The following is a 25,577-nucleotide window of genomic DNA, read 5'->3' on the forward strand; positions in this document are numbered from 1 at the left end:
AAGGGGCTGAAGGAGCAGGAGAGCCAGGGATGGTGGGTAGGTGGAAGCCCACTGAGGATAGGCCCATTGAGCTGGGTTCTTAGGTACACATGGGCTTTGCATGGGCTGAGATGATAGGGGAGGATAGTGAGGAGGAAGCAAGCAGCGTAAGCAGAGGTTTGGAGTGGGCGGACATTGAGCACGTGCTCGTGTTTGGTGCTCAGGGCTGGGGCCAATCTTCTGATCTAATGGCTCAGAAGTCAGTGGGAAGCATCCAGCTCGGTGTCAGCTACAGATTGGAGCTGAGGCCGCTCTTGGGGTTGCAGGACTGAGTGGCCAGGGCTCCAGCTGGGGTGGGGGCACTCTGTGGGCACTGTCCCTTCCTCTGGGGTTTTCCCACTATGCTGTGCCTTCCGGATACCACTTCTCCTTTCCTGGCCTGGCCCTGACTCAGCATGGCCCTGTCCTGTGGTAGGCAGGCAGGGGTCAGCCAGGAAGGTTCCTGGAAGAGGTGGCTAGAGTGAGGCCTGGAGGTCCATGGGGGCCTCCCCTTGCTTCCACTTGCTTGGCACATAGCCATTTGCTTGCAAAGACTGTGCTGGAAGAGGAGCTGTTTGCACTGTTCCCTTTTCCCTTCTTGCCATGGTCACAATGGCCTTCAGAGAGAGCTGTGATCTCATTCCCTCTTGGATGGCAACTCCAGAGCTGCCTACATCCTGTGTTGGGTGGCCATTGTAAGCAGGCAGGCCTCAGAGAAGCTCTTAGATCCTGGCCGTGGACTCATTTGACATGGTGGTTGAGTTTGCAGGCTGTGGTGCCAGGGTATAAATCCCAGCTGTTGGATCCAGGACAAGTTACTTTGTATTTCTGTGCCTCAGTTTCTTTATCTGTAAAGTGGGGATAATAGTATGCCATACCTTACAGAGTGCTTGTGAGGCATAAATCAATGAATCCATGTAAAGCACTCAGAAGACAACTGGGAGGGCACCTGAGTGGCTTGGTCAGTTGGACGTCTGCTGTCAGCTCAGGTCATGATCCCAGGGTCCTAAGATTGAGGCCTGTGTCAGGTTTCCTGCTCTCCTTCTCCTTCTGCCTGCCACTCCCCCTGCCTCTCTCTGTCAATAAGTAAAATCTTAATTAAAAAAAAAAAAGGCGAGAGAGAGAAGACAACTGAGAATATATACATACACAGAAAACTAATAAAAATTGATTAATCCAGATATTCATTTATTTATTAATCCCTGCTGAGTGCTAGGCATGCAATAGTGAATAAGGTAGGGGTGGCACCTGCCTCTGGGACCCCACAGGCCAGGAGACAGGCCTCAGATGGCAGATCCCTCCCAGACAGTCAGGACAGGGATGGAGGCGGGAGGCAACTGGGGTCCTCAGTTGGGAGGGCTGATGCTTCTTCAGCTCTGAGGATGCTTTGTTGCCACCCTCTTCCCCTCCGCACTGGCCCTCAGTCCTGGGGGAGGGCAGGGAAGCACTTGGCACTGCTTGGCATTGGAGGGGCAGAGCCCATCCCCACTTCTTCTGGGTCAGTCTGACTGACCCTGGCCTCACAGCCTGGAATTCTGCTCTTAGCTGATCACAGGCCAGACCCCCCGCCCCCAAGGCCCCTTCTTCTTGGGGTCTGGGAGGCCGTGTGTCATAGACTGCTTTGCCCATCAGGAAGTCTCCAAGGATGTTGCAGCTGACCAGCCAGGGTCACACCCTTGGACCTGTGGGTACTTACTCAGTCTCTAGGCCTTCCTTCACTTTTTTTTTTAAGAGAGAGATTTTATTTATTTATTTGACAGAGAGACATAGAGAATGAGCCCAAGCAGGGGGACGAGCAGAGGGAGAGAGAGAAACAGGCTCCCTGCTCAGCAGGGACCTGATGCAAGGTCCTGGAATCATGACCTGAGCCTAAGGTAGACACTTAACCTACTGAGCCACCTAGGCACCCCTTTCGTCGCCCTTTCATTCACTTTTCTCTCAACCATGATGGCCACCTCTCCACTTACCCATCTGTCCCCCACCTACCCATCCATTCAACCATTTACTTGTTTTGTCATCCATCCACCCGCCCACCCAGCATGCTCTTGTTGCTGACTCCACTGCTTCCTGCACTGGGCTGTGGGGTTAAAGACTCAGGCCCGAAGCTGCCCCTGGCCTAAAGAGACTCACAGTCAAGCAGGGGAGACAGCCTGGTGCAGTGTCCACCAGGGGATCTTCTTAGGTCCAGCTAAACATTCAGGCTCTCAAGAGTACCATAGGCCCCCCTGGCATCCGGTCATTTCAGGAGGGAACAGCTGGCCGCCAGGGTAGCAGCAGGTCTTTCTCTGCTGCGGGGTCCTGGTAGCCGTCGGAGCCACCATTCACACAGCTGTCTGTGGCCCCCCTCAGGGTACAGCTCAGGGGGAGGGGACCAAGATTCACAGCAGATAGATGCGAGGGCCACCCTGACTTAGAAACATCTGGACTCAAGGGTCAGATGTTTTGGGGCAGCCCAGGTGGCTCAGTGGTTTAGTGCTGCCTTCAGCCCAGGGCCTGATCCTGGAGACCTGGGATCGAGTCCCACGTTGGGCTTCCTGCATAGAGCCTACTTCTCCCTCTCCCTCTGTCTCTGCCTCTCTCTCTCTCTCTCTCTCTCTCTCTCTGTGTCTCTCATGAATAAAATAAATAAAATCTTAAAAAGCAAAAAAAAAAAAAAAAAAAAGTTAAAAAAAAAAAAGGTCAGATGTTTCTAAGGGCATGTCCCCTAAGGACCCCACAGGTGTGGTTTCAGGTTCCTACATGGGATGTGCCCAGTTCCAAGCCACCACATTTAGAGAAGCCCGAAGCTCCAGCTTCTCCACCAGGTCGAGAGCCCACCTTCAGTTTCTCCCAGTCTAGGTACAGTGCCTCACTCATTCAAGCCACTTTTGTCAAAGGCAGTGTTCCCAAGGAACATGGCTGGCATGCCACCTTTAGCAGGTTTCTCCGGGAACAGCACGAGAAAGCTAACTGAAGGTCAGATTCACAGAAAGAGAAAGAGTTTCATTCATTCTTTACCCACATGCGGAGAGGAGATGGTTAGAGCACAGGGTGATAGGGAAGTAGCCATGTGTCCTAGGAAGCACATGGACGGTGGAGGCAGCATTCAGATCCTGGCTTAGATGCTAGCAGAATGCCTGGAACAAAGGAGGGAGATGCTTTAAAAAATGTCATTTGGAATAGTTTGTTTAAAACTTGTAACGGTAGGGGGGAGGGGGGACCTGGGCGGCTCAGTCAGTTAAGTGTCTGCGGTTGGCTCAGATCATGATCCTGGGTTTCTGGGATTGAGCCCCACATTGGGCTCCCTGTCAGCCGGAGTCTGCTTCTCCCTTTCCCTCTGCCCTTCCCCCGACCTCGCAGTCTGCATGAGCATGCATGCTCTCTGTCTGTCTGAAATAAAAAAGATCTTTTTAAATAAATAAATAAAGCTTGTAACAGAGGGGAAGATGGGCAGGGTCTGGGGGAGTGTGAAAGAGGTGTCAGGAAAGACTTTGAGAGAAGCAGAACTTAAGTTTGGAGTCAAAGGACAAGTAGATGTTCTCTGGTCAGAGACCAAGAGGAAGGGATTGCTGGAGGAGGCAAGAGCAGGAACAAAGGCCTGCATCATGGTCATGCCCCAGCCCTTGCTTGCTCTTGCGGTAGACACACACTGCCAATCACTGCCAGGGACACTGGGGCAATGACCAGGCTGAAAATAACCGGTGAGGCGAGTTGCCCACCCACTCTGGTGTTCCTCCTTGGCCCCTGCCAGACGCTGGCAGAGACAGTGGGTGGGGCCAGGCTTCCGGGTTTAGGTGCCTTGTTCCAGCTGTGTCACAACATGCCTTGTCTTGGTTAATTCTCCCAAATACCCTGCCAGTTCGGTGATGTAGTCCCCGCTCTACAGAAGAAGAAACAAGGCTCAGAGACACTAAGTGCTTTTCCTTGGACACACAGGCTAAGACTGGGGCAGGGTTTCGTCGCATATCAGAGGCCAAAGCCAGGAGACACTCAGCCTGTAGGGAGCAGTGTGAACTGTGCAGAGACAGATACACAGAGCACTTTGGCTGTGGGAGCCCAGGGGGCTCTGAACCTGGCCTTGGAGTTGGGGGAAGGTTTGGCGGGGAGCGAGGTGGTGATAGCAGAGATGAGGGGCTGGTGTGCAAGAAGAGTGTGATGGGCAAACAAGCGTTAGGAAGGATGTATAGAAGAAGGAACTCACGTGCACTGTTGGTGAGAATGCAAGTTGGTGCAGCCTCTGTGGAAGACAGAATGGAGGTTCCTCAAAAAAAAAAAAAAAAACCAACAAAAATAGAACTACCATATAATCCAGTAATTCCATTGCTGGGTATTAACCCAAAAGAAATGAAAACACTAACTCAAAAGAGTATATGCAGCCCTATGTTGATTGTAGAAGTATTTACAATAGCCAAGATATGGAAGCAACTAAGTGTCCCTCGATAGGTGAATGGATAAAGAAGATATTATATATATATATATATATCTCCCACATAATATGGGATATTATTCAGCCATAATAAAGAATGAGATCATCATGCCATGTGCAACAACATGTATGGAGCCGGAGGCTATGATGTGGAGTGAAATCAGAGAAAGACAAATACCATATGATTTCACTCATATATGGAATTTAGGAAACAAAATAACAAAGACAAAAAAACAGACACTTAAATATGGGGAACAAACTGGTGGTTATCGGAGAGAAATGGGGGCTAGGGGAAATAGATGAAGGGATCAGGAGTACACTTATCCTGATGAGCACTGAGAAATGCGTAGGATTGGCAAATCATCATATTGTACACCTGAAGCTAATGTAACACTGTATATTTAAAAATAGAGGAGTGTGGTGGGATCAGGTGAGTTTGAGGGGTCTGAGGGCACACAGGGTGTGGTGAATGTCATGTCTGGGGCAACAAAGAAGGTGGTCTTGGCCCAGAGACCCACAGCTCAGGGCCTTAGGACTTGGTTTTTAAGGCTTTGGTCTGGATGCCCATTTTGATCCTGATCCATCCACCTGCCAACAAATGCCTCCTTATCCCTAAAAAGGATAAAAGCTCAGGTCAAGCATCACCTCCTCCAGTCTTCCTTGACTCCCCAGGTTAGGGTGCAAACCACCCCCCAGCCCATTCTGGCTGGCATCCCTCTTCCAGATTGGAGACCCTATGGGTACATGTGGCTGAAAGCTAGAGCTTTGGGGACAGGTGACCCTGTCACAGCAATGCAGGGCCAGCTCATGGCCAAAGAAGGGGCCTAGTTCCTTTAAGCTTAAGGAGCTTGGGGGATTAGGGGCAGGGGAATGAGGTGAGGGAGGCTTCTGTTGGAATTTGTGGAATGAATGAGCTTTGCTGCAGCTCAGGTGAGCTGGGGCCTCAATGGGTTCGAGTCCTGGCTCTGTCACATAGTGAGCCAGCCCAGTGGCTCAACTGCCTGGAGCTAACCTCCTGGTGTCCAACTTTTGGTCTCTTCCCAGCCTTCCCTCCAAGGAAGAGAAGCTAGTGTCACCACCACTGTCATCACCTCCCCAGCCAGAGCCTGAGGAGCCCCCGGCCACCTTCCCCCGGGTGCCTCTACAGCCCCTGTCTCCACCTCCCAGCCCCCCAGAGATCCCCCCGAAGCCTCTTCGCCTGCCCCCGGAGTTCGGTAAGTGCCATAGCCAGGCATGGGGTTCCCCGTGTGTAGCCTGGAATCAGGGCCCCTCAAGAGTCTACAAGGATGCAAGGATCGAACTTTCTTTTGGGCTCTGCCACATACACCATGTAGCCTTGGACAGGTGAACATCATTCTCTTCATCCTCAAAATGGAGATGACAGCACCTACCTCTGTTAAGTGCACATGGCAAACTTTTTGAGTTGTTTGATGATTTTGCTTTTCCTTGGATTGTCCACTTTTCTTGATGCCTGTTACTTTTTCAGCCTTTTTAGACAGCCCCTGCTCCTGACCCCCAAACTCACCACCTATTAGACTTCCTGGTCTGGCCTCTCATTTGGCCACCCCCTATTACTGTCCTTTGGGGCCCTGAGAGTATAAATAGCATTTCCTGTCGCATGTGCCTATTTTTGAAAGCCAGGCTGGAGTGGGATCTCTTTTAGGCTGAGGGTGGCTTTTGTGAAGTCAGGCCAGGGTTCCCGGGAGGGGAGGCTAGGTTCTTTGCTTCTGAGTATCCCCCCCTCTCTTCTCAGATGACTCTGACTACGATGAGGCTCCAGAGGAGGGGCCAGGGGCCCCAGCCAGCCTGATGACCAAGAAGGTGGGGACAGGTGGTGATTAGGGCTCGGCTGTCAGAGTGGAGGGTGGGCTGCCCCGCTGCCTTGCAGAACCTGAGGACCACCAGAGAAAGGGCCTCCAGTTCCCAGGGAAGCTTCCTTCCCCCCTTGTTCTCTTGCTGTGCAGAGCTTAGGATTTGAGCATAGGACCTGAGCTCTGGGCTAGGGGCCTGGGAGCTCTGACTTGCGGTCCCAGCTCAGTCTTCAGCCACGTCTGGATGGCTGTGTGTGGCCTCCTCTTTCCATTGGTGTTTGGAGCACTTCTCCCTTGGAGTGTCTCCCTCCGACTTCCTTTCACTTTCTGGGTTCCCATGTCTTAACTCTCCATCCCTGAGTATTTTTCACTATCCCTTCATCTTTGTCTCCGAGGCTGTCTCCCTGGGTCCCTGTGCAGTCTGCCGGTGGGGGGAGGGTGTGCAAGCAGCAGTGAAAATGCCGGGTGGTGTGGGGCGTGGATGGAGTGGACCGAGCAGGCGGGGCAGGGACCCTGTATGGGTGTGATCTAGGGCTCGAAGGGAAACATGATGCTGGGTCTGGGGGTGGGGGGGCAGGAGGAGCTCCTGGTGAGCCAGGTCCCACGGGCTGTGCGCGTGGCCAGTCTGCTGAGCGAGGGTGAGGAACTGTCTGGGGAAGACGACGACCAAGGAGATGAAGATGAGGATGACCATGCCTATGAGGGCATCCCCAAGTAAGTGTCCACTCTTCTCCAGTGGTTGTCCTGCCCAGCCTCCCTCCTTTCCCAAGCGTGGCCGGGCCACTCCACCTCTTCGGCTCCTCCCTGTGGGAGCTCCCATCCTCGGCTACTTCATTGCCTCTCCTCTTTCGCCAGTGGTGGATGGCACACCAGCAGCCTGAACTCGTCCCTGCCCAGCAGCCTCCTGATCCCCGAGCTCCCACCACACCCCATGGATGGGCTCTCTGGGGGCTCTGCCCCCATCACCTCGGTCATCAAGGCCGGCTGGCTGGACAAGAACCCACCGCAGGGGTGAGTGAGGCCTGTTAGGTCCCGCTGGTTCTCTGCATGGAGATGGGGAGTGCTCTAGTATACTGGTATACTGGATCTGAAAACCAGAAGGGCTAAGGTTATTTGAATAGGTCTCTCTCCAGGCAGACTGTAACAATTGATCATCCCACCAGACCTATGTTTTATTAACCTTAAAATTGGGAAGTTCTACTTTGAGTCTGAGTTTAATTATTCTTGCTGTAGGTAAAGTCCATCTTCTCAGTGACCATTTGGGTTCCTTTCTCCCTTGAACCTGGCTGTTCCTAACTTTATGGTAGTATGTGACTACCATAGAGGGGCTGGGGTAATCTTAGAGCCTCTCCTCTAACCCCCAATCCTGAGCTCTGCTTGTCCTTCTGCTTCTGCTTCTCCAGATCTTATATCTATCAGAAGCGATGGGTGAGACTGGATGCCGATCACTTGAGATACTTTGACAGTAACAAGGTGAGGCCTGTGTTGGTCCCTGACGGGACCCCTGCTGACTCTTGACACTGGATACAGGTGGAGTCCCTCCCCGGACGAGTCCTCACCTGAGCTCCAGTCTGACTCCTTGAGCTGTGTCTTCCTGACACATTGGCCAGCTGTGGGCCGTGGTCAGGGTCCGTGCAGGGGCTGTCCCTGACCCCCTGTGGAAGATGGAGCTGTAGTTAGCCTTGGTTTCCACTGAGGTTGAAGGAACCGAGGAGGGGCTGGGCCTTTAGGTGCCGCACCCCCCACAATACAGCTTCCTTCTCTTCCCCAGGATGCCTACTCTAAGCGCTTTATCTCTGTGGCCTGCATCTCCCGCATAGCTGCCATCGGGGACCAGAAGTTTGAAGTGATCACGAACAACCGGACCTTTGCCTTCCGGGCAGAGAGTGATGGTGAGGCGTGGGGCGAGGAGAAGACTGGCAGTTTGGCCTGATAAATGAGGGAGGAGAACCAGGGCACATCTGCTCCCCCACATCAAACCCAGAGAGGAGTCAATCCTCTACGACATAGGGTAGAGAAGGGGGCACTCTCCGACTGGCTCTGTGCGTGATATACCCACGGAGTCCTCAGAACCACATATTTCCATTTACAGGGGAAATAGGCTCAGAGAGGCGAAGTGGCCAGTTAGCTTGCACAGCTGGGCTTGGAACCTGAACTTGTCCAAGTCAGAGAACTCAGAGATAGAGATGGGTGGGCGAGTCCAAATGGGCTTGCTGGCAGAGGCGTTGCCTGAGGAGCCCAGAGCAGGGAACCCTGCCAGGCTGAGCTCAGGCTTAGTTTTTCCCCTTTGCCTGCAGTGGAGCGGAAGGAGTGGATGCAGGCCCTGCAGCAGGCAGTGGCCCGGGCTCAGCTGTCTAGCACTTACCCATTGGGTGTCCGAGGCTCAGAGTTGCCTGACCGGGCTGGCAGCCTGGAACTTCGTGGTTTCAAGAATAAACTGTATGTGGCCGTGGTTGGGGACAAAGTGCAGCTGTATAAGAATCTGGAGGTGCGAAGGGGTCAGCCAGTTTGCTAAACCACTCCCCTGCCCCCTGCCCACCTGGTCCCTTAGCCCTGCCCATTGTTCATGCTGCTCCCTCAAGCCTGCCCCCTGCCCATCCTGCTCCCTCAGCCCTGCCCACCCTGCTCCCTCAGCCTTGCCCCCTACCCTGTGCCTACCAGGTACCTCAGGCCTGCCCCCTGTCCACCTTGCTCCCTCAGGCGTGCCCCCTGCCCACCTGGTCCCTCAGCCCTGCCCCTTCCCTTTCCTCCTTCCCCTGACTGTTCTTAGCCCTGTGCCAGCTACCCTTCCTGCTCCTAGTTCTGACCGTGTCCCCTGCCTGGTCCCTGAGCATTATCTTCCCATTACTGCCCTGCCTCCTTCTCCCTGTCCCTATTGCAACATGGCCCCTGAACCTGGGTCCATTTCCAGATTCCTGAGTCCTCTTTACGTCCTTCCAAGGCACTTTCTAGTCCCTAAGGTATGACCTCCCCTTCCTCTCTATCCCTTCCTGGGCCTTGTGCCCTGCCCCCAGGCCTTGCCCTCACCCCTTCCCACCTACCTGCTAGGAGTACCACCTGGGCATTGGCATCACCTTCATTGACATGAGCGTAGGCAATGTGAAGGAAGCAGACCGGCGCAGCTTCGACCTCACCACCCCCTACCGCATCTTCAGGTAAGCCTCCCTCTCTTCGCTTACCTGCGTCATCTCTCCCTGCCAGGATTCTCTTCTTGCTTATTTGGGAAACTGCCCCTTCTTCTAGGATGGATTTCTCCTCTCCCTTCCCAGCCCTGCCCACCCCCACTGGTCCTTTACCTCCACTCACTAACCTGCTCTACCTCTCCTTTCTAAGAAATCTCACTTTCACCCTTCCCTCCTTCCTCCTCATGCATTGGCCGCCTGTCCCCCTCCCTCCGTCACTCCGAGGCCATCAGCTGCCACCTCCAAGGCACTGTGCCATGCCTCAGTTCAAATCCTATGTATTAGTCAGCTTGGCTGCCATGCATGACAGGATAGCACAACCTGAGGGGGGCTTCAACAACAGAAATTTATTTTCTCACAGTTCTAGAAGCTGGAAGTCCAAGGTCAAGGAGCCATCAGGGTTAGTTTCTGGTGAGGCCCCTCTTCCTGGCTTGTAGATGGCCATCTCCTTACTGCATCTCACACAGCTTTTCCTCTGTGTGCCTGGAGAGACAGAAGGAGAGGGAGAGAGAGAGAGAGAGAGAGAGAGAGAGAGAGAGAGGGAAAGAGAAACACCAGTCTTGTCAGATTAGAGCCTTACTCTTATGACATTATTTAACCTTAATTACCTCCCTAGAGGCCCTGTCTCCAGATGCATTCACACTGTGGGGACACAAGTCAGTCTATAACATCCTGGGTCACACTACTGTGTGACCCGGGCAACTCACTTGACCTCTCTGTGCCTCAGTTTCTTCCTCTGTGAGTAAGACCACGGTAGTCTTTGTAAAACTGTTACCTGACATGGTGTGTGATAATTGCTCTGTCATCACTAGCCCCCTCACGGCTCCGCTGTCATGTTCTTTGCCCTTAGCATAGATCTCTGTCTCCCGCAAGGACTTCCTCCTGAGCTCCACACCTGCATGTCCAACAGTTTTGTGGATGTCTCCCCCCTCGCCTCCCTGTACCTCCCAGGCCCCTGACTTCATCCATGGGGATGCCTGCCTCTCCTGTTCAGCCCCACGCATGCCTGTCACAACCCTTACCTTACCTTCATAGCTCTCTCTCACCTCTGTCTGGCCCTGCCCCATTTTGTACCAGGCCAGAGGGGTCTCTGGCCCAGTGGTGGCACCTCCTCATGCTTTGGCTGCCTGTCTGTGACTGCCAGTGGGGTCTTGTCTTTCCTTTTTGTTGAAAGCCAAGTTTTTATTTCTTGCCTTTGAGGTAATCTTCAATGACATCGTTGGCCTGAGATTCTTTGTGCCGTCATCCTTAAATACCGCACAACCGTGACCAACCACTTTCCAATGTTTTTCTTGTCTGTTGGTTTTACGGAGGTCTGACCATTCACCTGGTTTCTCGTCATCATCAATCTTAATTAGGTTGATCAGGTGTTCAGCACCAAGGACCTCCACCAGCCTGACATGTAGGCTGAGACCATTGAACATAGGAACACAGAGACAGGCTTAGTGCTTAGCTAAGGCCTTGACAGCTTGCAGATTCCATATGTCAGACCTTCGTGGATGAGCACGGTCCTCAGCACCTCTGGTCAAGCAGCATTAATGCCTGTCATGTCTCTAGCAGTGATGCCTTTTTGGGCCATGGTAGTGGGCTATAGGGATAGTCGAATCTTGAATGCACGCATATGTGGGGTGATGGTGGCAGGGAAAGAAAGAATCAGAAGAAGACATCTCTTTACCCTCTCCTCCACCCCACTAAAACCCTCCTCTGCTTCTCTCTTGTCTTCTGGGTACACTTTGACCTCCTCTGCCTGGCACAGCTTGTCCCTGTATGTCTCCCAGCCTCTTCTCTGCCAGTCTGCCCATCTTGCCCCCAGATCCTGGAATGCCCTGTGTGCCCCTTTGCACATGTTATTCCCTCTGTCTAGAAAACCTTTACACCTCTTCTCCTGGCTAAGCCCTTCTCATCTGTCAAGGCTTAGTTCAGGCATCATTTCTTCCCAGCAGCCTTTCCTACTCCCCAGCTGGGCTCCCCAACCCCCCCACATGTCTCTTTGGCTCATGGTACCCTTGATGTTGTCCATGCCCACCTTCCTCACAGACCCAGGATGCTTCTGTCTTCCGGTTATGAGCACTCAACTCCTTGTTCTGCCCACGTCACGCTGTGCCTCTTCATGCCACCCCCAAATCTCTCTGAGCCCTCTCCCACCAGTGCCTTCCTCCTCCTGTGTCCATAGCTTCTCAGCTGAATCGGAGCTAGAGAAGGAGCAGTGGCTGGAGGCCATGCAGGGAGCCATCGCAGAGGCCCTGTCTACCTCAGAGGTGGCCGAGCGCATCTGGGCCGTGGACCCCAACAGGTTCTGTGCTGACTGCGGGGCTGCCCAGCCTGACTGGGCCTCCATCAACCTCTGTGTTGTCATCTGCAAGCGCTGTGCAGGTGTGTGGGGCTGGGGCACTAGGCTGAGGCCCAACAGGGCTGGTGTGTTGGGATGGCAGGTGGCCTGTCTGGCCAGAGGGGCCGGAGCCCAGATGGTAGTCACATCACTGTGGATGAAGTTGCCTCTGTGCGCCAGGCCTTTCCCACCGTGATTAGCTTGTAGTCCTGAGATTGCGAGGTAGGGATTCAACTGCATATGCCATGGGTAAGGACACTGAGGCACAGGGAGGGGAAACAGCTCGTTCCAGGTGGCCTGGCAAGTAAGTCTGAATTTGAGCCCAGGCCGATTGGGGTCCAGCACCCCATCACATCAGAGGGGTGGAAAGAAATGAGACAGAAGGGGCTGGCAGGGCTTTGCATGCCGTGGGAGATGCTGATGTTTCATCCAAAGGAGATGGGAGCAGGGGTGGGAGGGCCACATTCAGATTTGTGCCTCAGTCTCTGGCCGGTGGGTGGAATCTCGTTGGAGGGCTGAGACTGGAGAGCAGTGGGGAGGCTGTTAGTGGATACACTAGAGAGAGGAACAGGCTGAGGCCTTGTCTGGGGAAGCAATGGAGAGGACTCGAGAGATGTACAGGCTCTGTGGTGTAAAAGTCCCTGTGACAGATCAGATGAGGAGGGTGAGAAAGATAGAGGCTGGCACCCAAGAGCATTCATCTCACCACCTGCCATTTATTGGGGGGTCTGTGCTATGCCAGACACCTTGAGTGTTAGGGATTTGGCCCTCAGGGGAGCTGATGATGCCCAGGTGGCAGCTTTGGGCAGCTGGAGATGGGGATCCGGGGCGGGGGGAGAGTTCTGGGGAAGGCACTGAGCTCAGTGAGAAACCCCGAAGCCTGGGGAACATCTAGGGCAAATGTCCAAGAGGCCTGGAGCTGTGAGATCTGCATACAGGAAAGAAATGACTGGATTTAGAAAGGTATTAGCTGGGATCCCTGGGTGGCGCAGCGGTTTAGCGCCTGCCTTTGGCCCAGGGCGCGATCCTGGAGACCCGGGATCGAATCCCACGTCGGGCTCCCGGTGCATGGAGCCTGCTTCTCCCTCTGCCTCTGTCTCTGTCTCTCTCTCTGTATGACTATCATAAATAAATAAAAGTTAAAAAAATAAAAAAAAAGAAAAAGAAAGGTATTAGCTCTCTGAGTGGTGTGGGTGACAGGTGTGAATGAGGCGCTCCCCTAGGAGACTGCAGAGGGGGGTGAGGCTGAAGCTAGAACCAGGCAGCACTCAGTGCTCCTAATACCCCCAGCCTGCTCCCTACCCCAGAGGTTCTTCCTGGGACCTGTAGCTGAGTAAGGCTGCATTCTCTACAGCCCCAACTTGCCCTGCCCTCTTATTCCACAGAGATTTACTAAGTGCTCTCTGTCTGCCAGACTTTGTTCTAGGCATGGAGGCTAGACCCTAAAGCAAGCAGTCAGGGTTCCTTCTCTCAGGCAGCTTACATTCTAGTGGGAAGAGATGGAAAATACATATATGAACCAATAGAAATACTAGGTAATGAAGTGCTAGGCAGAGAATGTGTTTGTTGGGAAGCCCTCTCTAAGAAGATGACATGTCAGCTAAGACCTGAATGTGAGGAGGGAGGCAGCTCTGGGGAGATGGGGGAAGAGAGTCCAGGCAGAAAGAACTGTGAGTGCAAAGTCCCTGAAACAGGAATGAGTATGGCTGATTAGAAGAGGGAGGAGAGTGTGGCTAAACAGGATTGGGGTTGAGAGAAATTTTGAGATGAACTTGCAGAAGCAGGTAAGGAATTTAAATCTAATTCTAGGGAGCCGGGAAGCAGTTTAGTGCCGCTTTCAGCCCAGGGTGTGATCCTGGAGACCTGGGATCGAGTCCCACATCAGGTTCCCTGCATGGAGCCCGCTTCTCCCTCTGCCTGTGCCTGTGTCTCTCTCTTTCTCTCTGTATCTCTCATGAATAAATAAATAAAATCTTAAAAAAAATTCTAGGGAGCCATGGGAGGGGGTTATCTAAAGCAAGGATCTGAAATAAGGGGATTTGCATTTTAAGGAGATCACTCTGGGGGGCCTGGCTGGCTCAGTGGGTATGTGACTCTTGACGCCCCTCAAAGTGGGGGTGGGGGGATGGAGGGTAATGAGTTCAAGGCCCATGTTGGTCCTAGAGCTTACTTTAAAAAAAAGAGAGAGGGGATCCCTGGGTGGCGTGGTTTAGCGCCTGCCTTTGGCCCAGGGCGCGATCCTGGAGACCTGGGATCGAATCCCACGTCGGGCTCCCGGTGCATGGAGCCTGCTTCTCTCTCTGCCTGTGTCTCTGCCTCTCTCTCTCTCTCTCTCTCTGTGACTATCATAAAAAAAAAATTTTTTTTGAAAAAAAGAGAGAGAGATAAAAAAGATCAGTGTGGCTGGGCTGTGCAGAGTGGCCTGGCAGGGGGGCAGGGGGAGGGGGTTCTGCTGCAGGAGCCCAGGTAACTTTACAGTTCTGTGGCGCCTGGAGCAGGGAGTGGGCATGGGAGTGGCCTCTCCCTGTCTGCCCCTGCTTGGATTCCCCTGCGGGGAGGGTGGGAAGGTAAGTGCTTGTGTGAAGGTGAGGGCCCTCTGTCTGCAGGGGAGCACCGTGGCCTGGGCGCTGGTGTCTCCAAGGTGCGGAGCCTGAAGATGGACAGGAAAGTGTGGACAGAAACGCTCATCGAGGTGGGGAGGCCTTGCTTGTCACCTGGGTTTGGGGCCCGCTCCGCTGCCTGCTGCCTGGGTCTCCCCACCGCTCTCCCCCTGCTCACAGACCTTGGCCCCCTGGAGCTAGAAGAGACCTTTGCGATCATCTAGTGGGTGGGGATTTTGGAAAAGTTGATTTTTGGCAAAGTCAGCTAACTGGCCAGTGAGCTAAGAATGTTTTGACAGTTTTAAAGGGATGTTAAAAAAAAAAAAAAAAAAGGAATATGCAACAGAAACTGTCCTGCAGAGCCTAAAATATTTACTTCTTCTGCACGCACAACCACTAGCAGGTCTGGGGGCACCCTTACAAGTGCATATGCGCCTGTCTACTTGGGGTTCCCAGGTACTGATGTGTGTGGGAGTTACAAAGGAGAACCTGCAATGGGAGGCTCACCACACAGGGCCTTCCTGACAGCCCCAGCCAAGCTGCAGACTCCAGCGCAGTTTGGGTCTCATCCCCTGAGAGGTAGGGTTAGAACCCCCTGGTTTAAAATGAGGACATTGAGGCCGGGGGAGAGAAGATGACCTGCCCAAAGTCACAGAGTAAGTCAGCGGTGGCAGGGTCTGTTGCTGCTTTATTCTCTTCTGTGAACTCAGGACCTGACAGAAGGGCAGGTTGGGAGGCCCAGGAAATAGCTGCGGAACAGATGATAAGCAGAATGAAAAGGATTGATCAACTAGTCCCTTGATCACTAGCTTCCTGCATCTGCGCCCCCAGTATCTGCCTCTGCTCCTCCTCCCCTGAGCCCAGAAAGGAATGTCAAAGACAAGAGAGGTTTCCAAAATCCTTACCCACCCCATTGGCTGACAGGTTAGCTACCCGCCACCCTCATCCCCCCGCCCTTGCTCGAGCTATGATAGTCTCAGGAATGCAGAGTTCCAGATGTGGGACTGGGTAGGGGAAATAGCAAGGCCCCCCACCAGCCACCAGAGTTGGGGCATCCACCTGCCCAAATGTCTGCCTCTCATCCTGTCATTGAGCTGAGGAACTGGGTTTGGGCCCAGAGCCACTGATAGGCCAGGCTGCCCCTCAGCTTCCCCATGGGAAAATGCGTGGGTGGCCTGACTCGCCCAGCCCCCCGCCTGACAACCTCAAAACAAAGATTTTACCAGACACAGGGCCCTGGCCATAGGCTGCCTGTCTCACCTCTTGCCCACACCCACAGCTCTTCTTACAGCTGGGCAATGGCCCTGGGAACCGCTTCTGGGCGGCCAACGTGCCCCCCAGTGAGGCTCTGCAGCCCAACAGCGGGCCTGGTGCCCGGCGGCGCCACCTGGAGGCGAAATACCGTGAGGGCAAGTACCGCCGCTACCACCCGCTCTTTGGCAACCAGGAGGAACTGGACAAGGTCAGGGCGCCTGGGCCTCTGGACCCCCTTGAGACCACCCACTTTCTTTCTGCCCCCCCCCCCCATTGCTCTCTCTGCCTCAGCTTATCTCTTCCGTCAGCTTACTGTAATGAGTTGGCAAATGGGGAAACGGAGGCCCGGGGAGTGGAAGGGCCTTGCCCAAGCCACAGGGAGAGTTGGGGCAAAGCAAAGAGGAGTCAGGCCTGACCCTTGGGCTGAGTCCACATCTCCAGCATCTGTCTGCCTCCCTCCCCTCCTGATTCCTCTGTCTCCCAAACCGTCCTGCTCCTTGTGAATCCTGCCAAAAGGAGTGAACTTGATGGGGATGCTATTTCCTGTCAGGCTCATGAAAAACAGCTGGCTGCTCTGACCCACCCCCATCCACACCCCACTCAAGATGAGGCCTCACATGGGCCCCAGGCCCTGACAGGCTGGGAGCCAAGCCCTGGGCCCTGGTCTGGCTCAGCCTGAGTGGGGGGTAGCTTGCTTCAAGGCAGGGGGATGCCACTGGTGACCTCTGATTGGCCTTCAGCCCCTCCCCCAAGCAGCCCCACCCAGGCAGGCTCAGGCCAGCTAGAAGCCCAGTGGGAGCCAGGCCTCCACCTCCCAGGAACCCAGGCGTCCAGCCCCCGGCCCAGCCCAGTCTAGCCCGCCAGCTAGGAGGGGCAGCAGCTCCCATTGGTCGGGAGGGCTGGGCAGGCGGTGAGGAATTCAAATGTGGGAGGAATTAGCTACAAAGCACCCCCCTCTGCCCTTCCACAAGGCAGAAGGAGCTTGAGATCCTCTAGAGAACAGGCTTGGCAGCCGACGGGTCCTACGGGCTGCTAGTAGGGGTGAGCCCTGGGCCACTGAGACTCCCCAGCCTCTTGGGGGCAGCCCCTACTCATCCTCCTAATCCCTTGGCCTTTCTCTTTTCTCCCCCTCTCCTCTCTTTTTCTTCCTGCCTCTTCTCTTTAAACCTGAGAATGGGCCTCCAGACTTGGGTGACTCCTTCCTCTCCTCCCCCAAACCCCCTCTCCCGCCGGCCCCCCACTCCTACTTAAGCTGACCCTTCCCTCCCCCTTTTTCCTCCTCCCAGGCTCTGTGTGCTGCAGTCACTACCACAGACCTGGCTGAGACCCAAGCTCTCCTGGGCTGTGGGGCTGGGGTCAACTGCTTCTCAGGGGATCCTGAGGCTCCCACACCCCTGGCTCTTGCCGAGCAGGCAGGGCAGACACTGCAGATGGAATTTCTTCGGAACAACCGGACCACGGGTGAGTGGCCGGTGGAACCGTCCACCTCGAGGGATGGGACCTCCCTGCTGCCATGGTCTAGCCATTTGAAAGGGGTGCTGGGTGGGGGTCTGCCAAAAGCTGTGTATCACCCTGCTAGATCAGATATAAATACCACTCGAGCTGTGATTGCAGCTCCTTGAGAGGCCCTGGTACAACAGTATGTGATTTTGGGGTATGTTTGGGTTTGCATGTCAGTGTACATTTGTGCATCTGGCTTCCCCTTCATATGTGTGTCTCTTTGTGTCTGTCTAAATCCCTTTCTGGATTTGTGGGTCCCTCCCAGACCTGCAGTGTGGGCCTTCAGGGTGGCATCTGTGTGCCAATGTCTGTGCATCTCTCACCTGCTGTGGATCTGTTTCCTCGCACCTGGGAGCATTGAGGGATTTGGGGTTTGTGTAGCTGCAGAGTATCTGAGTTGCTGTGTGGGGGTTGCATTTCTCTGTGTGCGGGTGACCCACAACAGCAGCCCTGTCTGCTGCTTTGTCTGGGTGGGGCTCTGTCACAGACTGGGGCTGGGTCCCATTTGGCTATCACTCTCCGGATGGGTGAGAGGGGACCGTGGGGGTGAGCACTGCTGGTCAAGGCCCAGGGCTGGCCTCTGGGGCCATATCCCAGGACGGAGGGTGGAGCTCAGCGGCCAGAACTCGGCTCACGGCCATGGGTGGGTGGGGTGTGCTGGGCTGGAGCAAGCCCAGGTGTCCAGGGAGGCACAGGAGACCACCCAGCTGGCTTGGGCTTTGGGACTGCTAGGAGCAGGGCTGGAGCCAGGCTACTTTCTTAGACTCTGCGTTATCTGTGGCAAACCTCTTTCTGGGGATTGTTAATGAGTCTGCCTAAGACCCCTCATTCTAGTGTGCTTGCCCCATGCCTCAACAGAGAGAGTAGGGTGGGCTGGGCTGGGGAGTCAGGGGGGCTTCCTGGCAGGGGAGGTACTGGAGCTGGGCCTTGGAATTTGCACAAGTAGGGAGAGGTAGAGAATGATACGGACAAAGCCCTGGACTGGGTAGTGAAAGCCTGAGGGTGATAGAGGGCTGGTGACTTGAATGTAAGCTTGGATGCTCAACCCAGGTGGGGGTGTGGGGGAGACCCTGGGATGGCAAGCATGAGCAGCCATTCCCCGCCGCCCCACCCCAACACCTTCCCTAAAGAGGTACCTCGGCTGGATTCAATGAAGCCCCTGGAAAAGCACTACTCAGTTGTCTTGCCAACTGTGAGCCACAGTGGCTTTCTCTACAAGACCGCTTCTGCCGGCAAGCTGCTGCAGGACCGCCGTGCCCGGGAAGGTGGGTGCTGGGCCAGACCCCGTTCTTGCCATGACATTCTGGCATGGTGGCAGGGCCAGAGAAGCCAGGGCTGGCTGGGCTGGTGGACCCCTAAGGGTGCCAAGTGTACTCTGGCAGAGTTATTCTAGAGGGCTTCCGGGATGTAGTCCCTGGTACACAGTAGATGCTTAATACATGGGCCAATAGCAGTGGGAATGGGGCATGGCACTGTAGAGCAAGTCACTGCTAGAATTCCTTTAGACTAAAAAAGCCTTTATTGAGTACCTGCTGGGTGCTGGGGATCTGGCATTTGGAACCAGACAGAGCTGAGCTTAGAGCTCCATCCCTTTGACATCTCTGCCTTCTGCTTGCTCTCCAACTCAGTACAGTCCAGCCCTTCCCACATCCTATAAGGACCTGCACATCGGCGCTCCCACTCCATGACCTGTGATCCCTCTCCTCTCATTCACTCTGCTGCAGCTGTACTGGCCTCCTTGGTGTTTCTCAAGGACATACATTCATTTCCACCAGGGCCTTTGCTTTTGCTCTGCCCCTCGCCTAAAATACTTTTCCGCGAAATATTTGCATAATCAGTCCCTCACTTCAGTCCAGTCTCTGTTTAAATATTTCTCTCTTTTTTAAAGATTTTATTTATTTATTCATGAGACACACACGGGGGAGGGGTAGAGACACAGGCAGAGGGAGAAGCAGGCTCCATGCAGTGCAGGGAGCCCAACATGGGACTCAATCCCTGGTCTCCAGGATCACACCCTGGGCCAAAGGCGGCGCTAAACTGCTGGGCCACCAGGGCTACCCGTTTCTGTTTAAATGTTACTCTTTAGAGACTTCATCCATGGTCATTTTATCCAAAATAGCATGCCCTATGTACCTTACTTTTACCCTACTTCACACCACTTATCTGACATTGGTTAGTCTGTTTATAGATGTATCTGGTGATTCTCTGTGCCCCACTGGAATATAAGCTCCTCTTGGCCACCACTGTAGCCCCAGCACCTAGAACAGCTCCTAGCACAGAGGGCACTTGGCAGACGATGCCTGATGAAGAGTAACTGAGGCAGGTGCTCCTGGAAGGGCCCAACCTGGGGGACAGGCTGTGGGACACACTGCCCTCAGAGGACAAATGTCATATCCTTGCAGACAGGACAAGAGACAGTGTCTGCTGTGGGAATATTGTTGAGACCATTGCTCTCTGCATCCTTGGCACCCCTCTGTGAAGCCCTCTAGCACCCAAAGAGATTTCTTTGGAACTCTGCTGTTCACTACCTCACTGCCCCTGGGGCACTGCCCCTAGTCTACCTCCCTCTGCCTGATAATGTCATTTATGTAACTGCCTGAGTCATCCTTTTTGCCCTGGGTGCCAGGAAGCTCTGAGCCAATGTGAAGCTCAGGGCTGTGAACCATAGGAGTCTGCCTGACTTTGCCATTCTGCTCTTTCTCCTGCCTTTCCTGGTCCACATTCCCATTTCTTTTCCTTGATGGGATCTTGTCACTTTCCTGAGAGCCATTATAGGAGGAGTCAGAGTATAGAGCAATGTGTGCCACTGGTAGGGGAGTATAGGAGTGTGGATGGGGCATGGAAGCTTCCTGTGGCATATGGGCTGGATTGAAGGATGAAGGGTATGGGTGGAGGGAACAAGGTGAGCAAAAGTGGGGAGGGTGAGGTGCCCAGGAGTGATCCGAGAGATGGCTGGAGAGGTGGGCGGGGGCAGACCCATCAGGGCCTTAAATACCAGTCTAAGGGATATAGGATAAGGTTGAGGGCAGGGGCATGGAAAGGTTTTGAGCAGAGGAAGAATGGAGTCTGGTTTTACCTAGATCACTTTTGAATCTTGGAAGTGAAGCTAGGAACCAAGGAAAAAGTCATTGCAGTGGTCCAGGGGCAAGGTGTGGGCTGGTCTAGGGCGGTGGGCTACAGGAAGGAGGATGGAACTGGGGGAAGCTTTTGAGTTAGAGTGAAGAGGACATAGGTCAGGTGGGAGTAGGAGCCCAGGGAGGATACAGAAGTGTTTTCAGGGGAGGGCGGGGGCTCCCTCATGGCTCCCCTGCCCAACTTCTCTCCAGAGTTCAGCCGACGCTGGTGTGTCCTTAGCGACGGGGTCTTGAGCTACTATGAGAACGAGCGGGCAGTGACCCCCAACGGAGAGATTCGGGCCAGTGAGATTGTGTGCCTGGCAGTGCCCCCTCCTGACACCCACGGGTGAGCACCCCTGGGGCAAAATCACAGACTGTTGTTGCTATAAGGTCCGGCCCCCCATTGAGGAAACAGAAATAGGCCCAGAGAAGGGCAGAACTTTCCCAGGGTCACACAGCATCCTGAGACTGGAGCCAGGTCTCCTTAGGCCCTAGTTTAGGGCTTTCCCACCACCTCTTAGGGGAGCCAAGGGCAATGGGCAGAGGTTGGAGGCAGGGTTGCATGGGGTCGGTCATGGCTGGGCTGGGAGTGCCTACATCCTGGCCTTTGTATCTACAGCTTTGAATACACCTTTGAGGTGTACACAGAGGGAGAGCGGCTGTACCTGTTTGGGCTGGAGAGTGCGGAGCTGGCTCGTGAGTGGGTCAAGTGCATTGCTAAGGTAGGCCTGGGTTAATGGACCCGTGTGAGGAGTATGACCTCCTGGCTATTTCCATGTACCCCAGCTACCCTACCTCACAAATGGAGGGAGCAGTCATAGGGCAGGCTTTTTGGGCCAAGGGCCTGACATAACCTGCAGTCCCTAAGCAGGGAGGTTAGGAGACCTGTGGAAGAAGGGCTGTGGGCCTTGCACTCCATAGGTGCTCAATACATGTTTAATGATGAATAGCAGTCAGAGCCATCTTAGAATGGTCAGTGCTGACTCCAGAGGGAGTGAGCTCCTGGCTCTGGAGGAAGGAGGCAGGGAGGCTACAGAGTTCTGCTCTGGGGACTAGAGCCAGGTGCCCTATGGGGTCCCCTGTACTGTGAGAGCCTGAGATTCCTATTTACTTGGTCACTGATCAATCATCTGTGAGCCTTGTGATGATCAGCCTTCTGAGCCGTGGGAATCCAGCTGAACCAGCCTTGGTCCTCACTCTTTAGTGCTGGTGGGGGAGACAGACGGGGGCCCAGACAGCAAGAGTACTATAATCAGTGCTGCAACAGAAGGCAGAGCAGGGGCATCCCTGAAGGCATCTGGGAACGTTTTGCAGAGGAGGACACTTCTGGGCGTGAAGTGCGGCATGATACCCGAGTTCTTGAACTGTGCTGGATTCTGCCCTGGGGCAGAGAGAAGTGGCAGCTGGGTGGGAAGTGGGCATGTGCTCATAGGCCAAAGAGCTGGAGGGTCCCGGGCAGGCAGTGCTGTTGGCTGATGTAGCCTCCTTGGCTACCTCCCCCTTCCCCTGGCCTCCCCACCAGGCATTCATACCTCCCCTGGCTGAAGATCTGCTCGCCCGGGATTTTGAGCGGCTTGGGCGCCTCCCCTACAAAGCTGGCCTGAGCCTACAGCGGGCCCAGGAGGGCTGGTTCTCCCTCACTGGCTCTGAGCTCCGTGCTGTCTTCCCAGAGGGACCCTGCGAGGAGCCACTACAACTTCGGAAACTGCAGGAGCTTTGTGCGTGGACCCAGTCCTGGGCCCCTAACTTTCAGGGCATCCTGTCCTGGGTTCCCAGGCCCCCAGCCCTCCCTGGAAGTCTAAACTCTACCCTGGCCAGCCCAGAAGGAGCCAGCCTGCCCTTTTCTGTCCTTTCCTGCCCTTGGGGTATAGCTTAGCAACTCCATGTATTGGGGGGTGGGTCCTGGGAAGGCATGTACCCAGAGAGCTTCAGGAGGGAGCCGGTTGGGGACCATGAACAGGGCCTCACCTTGACCGGCCCCTCCACAGCCGTCCAAGGGGACAGCGAGAACCAAGTGCTGGTGCTGGTGGAGCGAAGGAGGTGAGCCCTGGACTCCCTGAGGGGCGGTGAGAAGCCTGTGGCAGTCGGAGAGGCTTAGGAGGGGTGGCGCCTGGGTAAGTCCGCAAGTAACGGACGGTTCCCCGGTCTAGGACGCTGTACATCCAGGGCGAGCGGCGGCTGGACTTCACAGGCTGGCTGGGGGCCATCCAGAAAGCAGCTGCCAGCTCGGGGGACACGCTGTCGGAGCAGCAGCTTGGAGACTCCGATATCCCAGTGATTGTGTACCGCTGTGTGGACTACATCACGCAGTGTGGTGAGCCTCGCCCCCTCCAGGCCAAGCCCCGCCTTCCCAGGGCCCCTCAGGCCCTGCGAGGCCCTGTCCCTGGCTCAGTCCCACCCTTCTCCAGGCCTGACATCGGAGGGCATCTACCGTAAGTGTGGGCAGACGTCGAAGACTCAGCGGCTGCTGGAGAGCCTGCGGCAGGACGCCCGGTCTGTGCGCCTCAAGGAGGGGGAGCAGCATGTGGATGATGTCTCCTCAGCCCTCAAGCGCTTCCTGCGAGACCTGCCTGATGGCCTCTTCACTCGCGCCCAGCGCCTGGCCTGGCTGGATGCCTCAGGTAGGCCCCCGCAGTCCTCGCCCTGCCTGAGACCCAGGCTAGTGCTGCTGACTTGACCACTCCTATCCCTTCCTTCCGCATCCCAGCTGTGCTCTGGACACTTGGACGAGGCATGTCCCCAGGGGACAAGCTCCAGTTCCCTGTCCCTCCCTCTGCTTCTCCTTCCTTTGTCCCTCTAAACAGAACCAGGAAATACCAGCCCCTAGGATGAGAGGCAGAGCTGCCAGAGGGGTGGGACAGGGGAGATGGCTGGGGGTGGTAGGGGTGGGGCTTCTTGACCTGATCTATCTCTCCCCACCCAGAGATTGAGGATGAGGAAGAGAAGGTCTCCAGATATCGAGAACTCCTGGCACGTCTGCCTCCAGTCAACCGCGCCACAGTGAAGGCACTTATCAGTCACCTGTACTGGTAAGGGACATTACTATTATATGACTCTGGGGGGATGGGGTGGAAAAGATTCTTCTACTCCCAACCTGGCTGACTGCCCTCTCCTCAGAACCAGGTAGGCCTGGGAACTGAATGTTGACTTTTGATATACCCTGATCTTGGACACTTTGTCTCCTAACTTACTTCCTACAGGGTGGGGGGAATAGAGGAGATTTCAGCTAGGACCCAGGGGACCTTGGCCAGATCTCCCAGCTTCCCAGCTCTATTCCTCTCCAGCATACAAAACATGGCCAGAAAGACTATTCCTGCTTCCCCTTAACTAGTGGTTCACTTGAACCAGGACCTTCCCTGGCCTCTCTTCAGGGGCCAGTCATGGACCTGCTCGGAACTGGGAAGGTAAAGTGGGGCAGTTCTGGACTGGGCTTCTCACTCAAGACTGTCTGACTTCTGTCTTCCCCTGTCCAGTGTCCAGTGCTTCTCAGACACAAACCAGATGAACACACACAACTTGGCTATTGTGTTTGGGCCCACGCTCTTCCAGACAGATGGGCAGGACTACAAGGCTGGCCGTGTGGTGGAAGACCTCATCAGCCACTATGTGGTGGTGTTCAGTGTGCGTCCCTAGCCAGTGGGGAGTGAAGGGCAGGGATGAGCCTCTTGGGTGGCAGTGATCATCTGTCTGTGTCTCCCACCCTCCCAGGTGGATGAGGAGGAGCTGAGGAAGCAGCGGGAAGAGATCACTGCCATTGTGAAGATGCGGGTGGCTGGCACTGCCAGTGGGACCCAGGTGAAAGACAGGGCTGGGGGTAGGGGGCTCAGAATAGCTACCTGCACATCCTCCTTGGATCGCTAGCTGAGCCCTGTCTCCTCACAGCATGCCGGTGACTTCATCTGCACAGTGTACCTGGAGGAGAAGAAGGCAGACACAGAACAGCATATCAAGGTGGGGGGTGGAGACCTGGAAGCCAAGGAACCAGAAAAGTCGGGTTGGGCTAGGCATAGGTTCAGGTGACCAGAGGAGCAAAGCTTCCATCCCAAGGGGGACCCCTAGTTTGGAACCCTTATCTGGCTGGTGTCAGGGCCTCTCTTTGCCTCCTCCCCACCCAGTAACTCAGGACCCCTTGGAGACACTCCCCCAACACTCCAAGACTCCAGAGGACCTGAGAGGTGGGCTCAGCCCTTGGATCACACAGTGAAATTGTGGCAGAGCAGAGGCCGGGACAGGGTAGGCTGACCTCTTCCATCTCGGCCACTGCAGATCCCGGCATCCATGACAGCTGAGGAGCTCACCCTGGAGATCCTGGATCGCAGGAATGTGGGCATCAGGGAGAGGGACTACTGGACCTGCTTTGAAGTCAATGAGAGGGAGGAAGCAGGTGGGTGGCTACCAAGACTGGTGCGGAATTTGGCACAGTCTGTTCTTGTCTGGGCTGCAGCCCCAGTCTGTTCTCCCCTGCTCCCCAGTGTGGCGACAGTGGTGGTCAGGGGAGTTTGGGATGACTGATGTTGCTGTCACACTGTCATCTTGGGGATGGTGGTGATAGTATGCTGGCAGGGGTTGAGGTGATGGCTGTAATGTGGTTGATGGAAAGGATGATGAAGGAGGTAGGTGGTATCAGCTACGATACCATGCTTTCTTGGTGTCAGTGAGGATGATGTTGCTTGCAAGGGTGGTGATGCTGAATTTGATGATTGGATTAATGGTGAAGGGAGTAGTAGGTGGTGATGGCCATGCAGGAGGGGTGGGGTGGCACGGGGTAGGGTGGTGGTTGTGAGGGTGGTTGTGATGGTGGTGTGAGGGAGTCATGGTGGTGAAGGGGGTGGTAAAGGCATTTTATGGCGAAGGGTTGTCTTAATAGCAGTGGTGGATGAGGGTGCATCTGTTCATTTGTTTTCCTGTTATTTGCTGGGCTGGGGAGTCAGACTTATAGTCCCTCTGCTCATAGGAGTTAGTGTGGTCAGGAATTGACACCAGTGCCGTAATTGGTGGGAGAGCTGTACAACCAAGGCTGTGATAACTGCTGTGCAGGAAAGGGCCACAGCACCCCTGGAGCTCGTAACAGGGTTGCTGGCTTTGGACTCCCTGTGTTAGGAGGTAAAAAAGAGGAGTTACTTGGTAAAGGGGGAGAAAAGTGCCTCCAGGCAGTGGGAGTGGCACAGGCAAAGGCCTGTGGTGGCCATGGACATCATCCTTTCGAGGAGCTTGAGATGGCAGTGAAGGGGTTGTGTCACAGGGTGGGGCTGAAGACAGAGGCAGAGGCGGCCTGACCACAATGCAAAGCCATTGAAGGGTTAGTGATGGGATTTTGGAGAGGTTGTTCATTGCTGTTGGGTAAGGAGAGGCGGGGGCAGGG

The 25,577-nt window shown here is 54.9% G+C and overlaps 1 protein-coding gene across 5 annotated transcripts in view; it reads left to right on the plus strand.

The window, feature by feature from the left end:
- Positions 1-25,577, plus strand: part of ARAP1 (ArfGAP with RhoGAP domain, ankyrin repeat and PH domain 1) — a 65,293-nt gene that overhangs the window by 31,063 nt on the left and 8,653 nt on the right. For all 5 annotated transcript variants that reach the window (XM_025459126.3, XM_025459128.3, XM_025459127.3 and 2 more), the window contains 24 exons: positions 5,468-5,637; positions 6,177-6,244; positions 6,812-6,948; positions 7,090-7,245; positions 7,638-7,707; positions 8,006-8,126; positions 8,532-8,722; positions 9,283-9,389; positions 11,590-11,789; positions 14,352-14,437; positions 15,625-15,807; positions 16,886-17,060; positions 18,230-18,364; positions 20,426-20,561; positions 20,835-20,937; positions 21,738-21,933; positions 22,204-22,255; positions 22,366-22,529; positions 22,624-22,836; positions 23,139-23,244; positions 23,689-23,836; positions 23,924-24,010; positions 24,098-24,166; positions 24,482-24,599. In XM_025459126.3, the coding sequence (XP_025314911.1) occupies positions 5,468-5,637; positions 6,177-6,244; positions 6,812-6,948; positions 7,090-7,245; positions 7,638-7,707; positions 8,006-8,126; positions 8,532-8,722; positions 9,283-9,389; positions 11,590-11,789; positions 14,352-14,437; positions 15,625-15,807; positions 16,886-17,060; positions 18,230-18,364; positions 20,426-20,561; positions 20,835-20,937; positions 21,738-21,933; positions 22,204-22,255; positions 22,366-22,529; positions 22,624-22,836; positions 23,139-23,244; positions 23,689-23,836; positions 23,924-24,010; positions 24,098-24,166; positions 24,482-24,599 (3,191 nt within the window). The remainder of the gene's footprint in view (positions 1-5,467; positions 5,638-6,176; positions 6,245-6,811; positions 6,949-7,089; positions 7,246-7,637; positions 7,708-8,005; positions 8,127-8,531; positions 8,723-9,282; positions 9,390-11,589; positions 11,790-14,351; positions 14,438-15,624; positions 15,808-16,885; positions 17,061-18,229; positions 18,365-20,425; positions 20,562-20,834; positions 20,938-21,737; positions 21,934-22,203; positions 22,256-22,365; positions 22,530-22,623; positions 22,837-23,138; positions 23,245-23,688; positions 23,837-23,923; positions 24,011-24,097; positions 24,167-24,481; positions 24,600-25,577) is intronic.

The sequence above is a fragment of the Canis lupus genome, chromosome 21 (assembly GCF_003254725.2).
Source record: "Canis lupus dingo isolate Sandy chromosome 21, ASM325472v2, whole genome shotgun sequence".
NCBI lineage: Eukaryota > Metazoa > Chordata > Mammalia > Carnivora > Canidae > Canis > Canis lupus.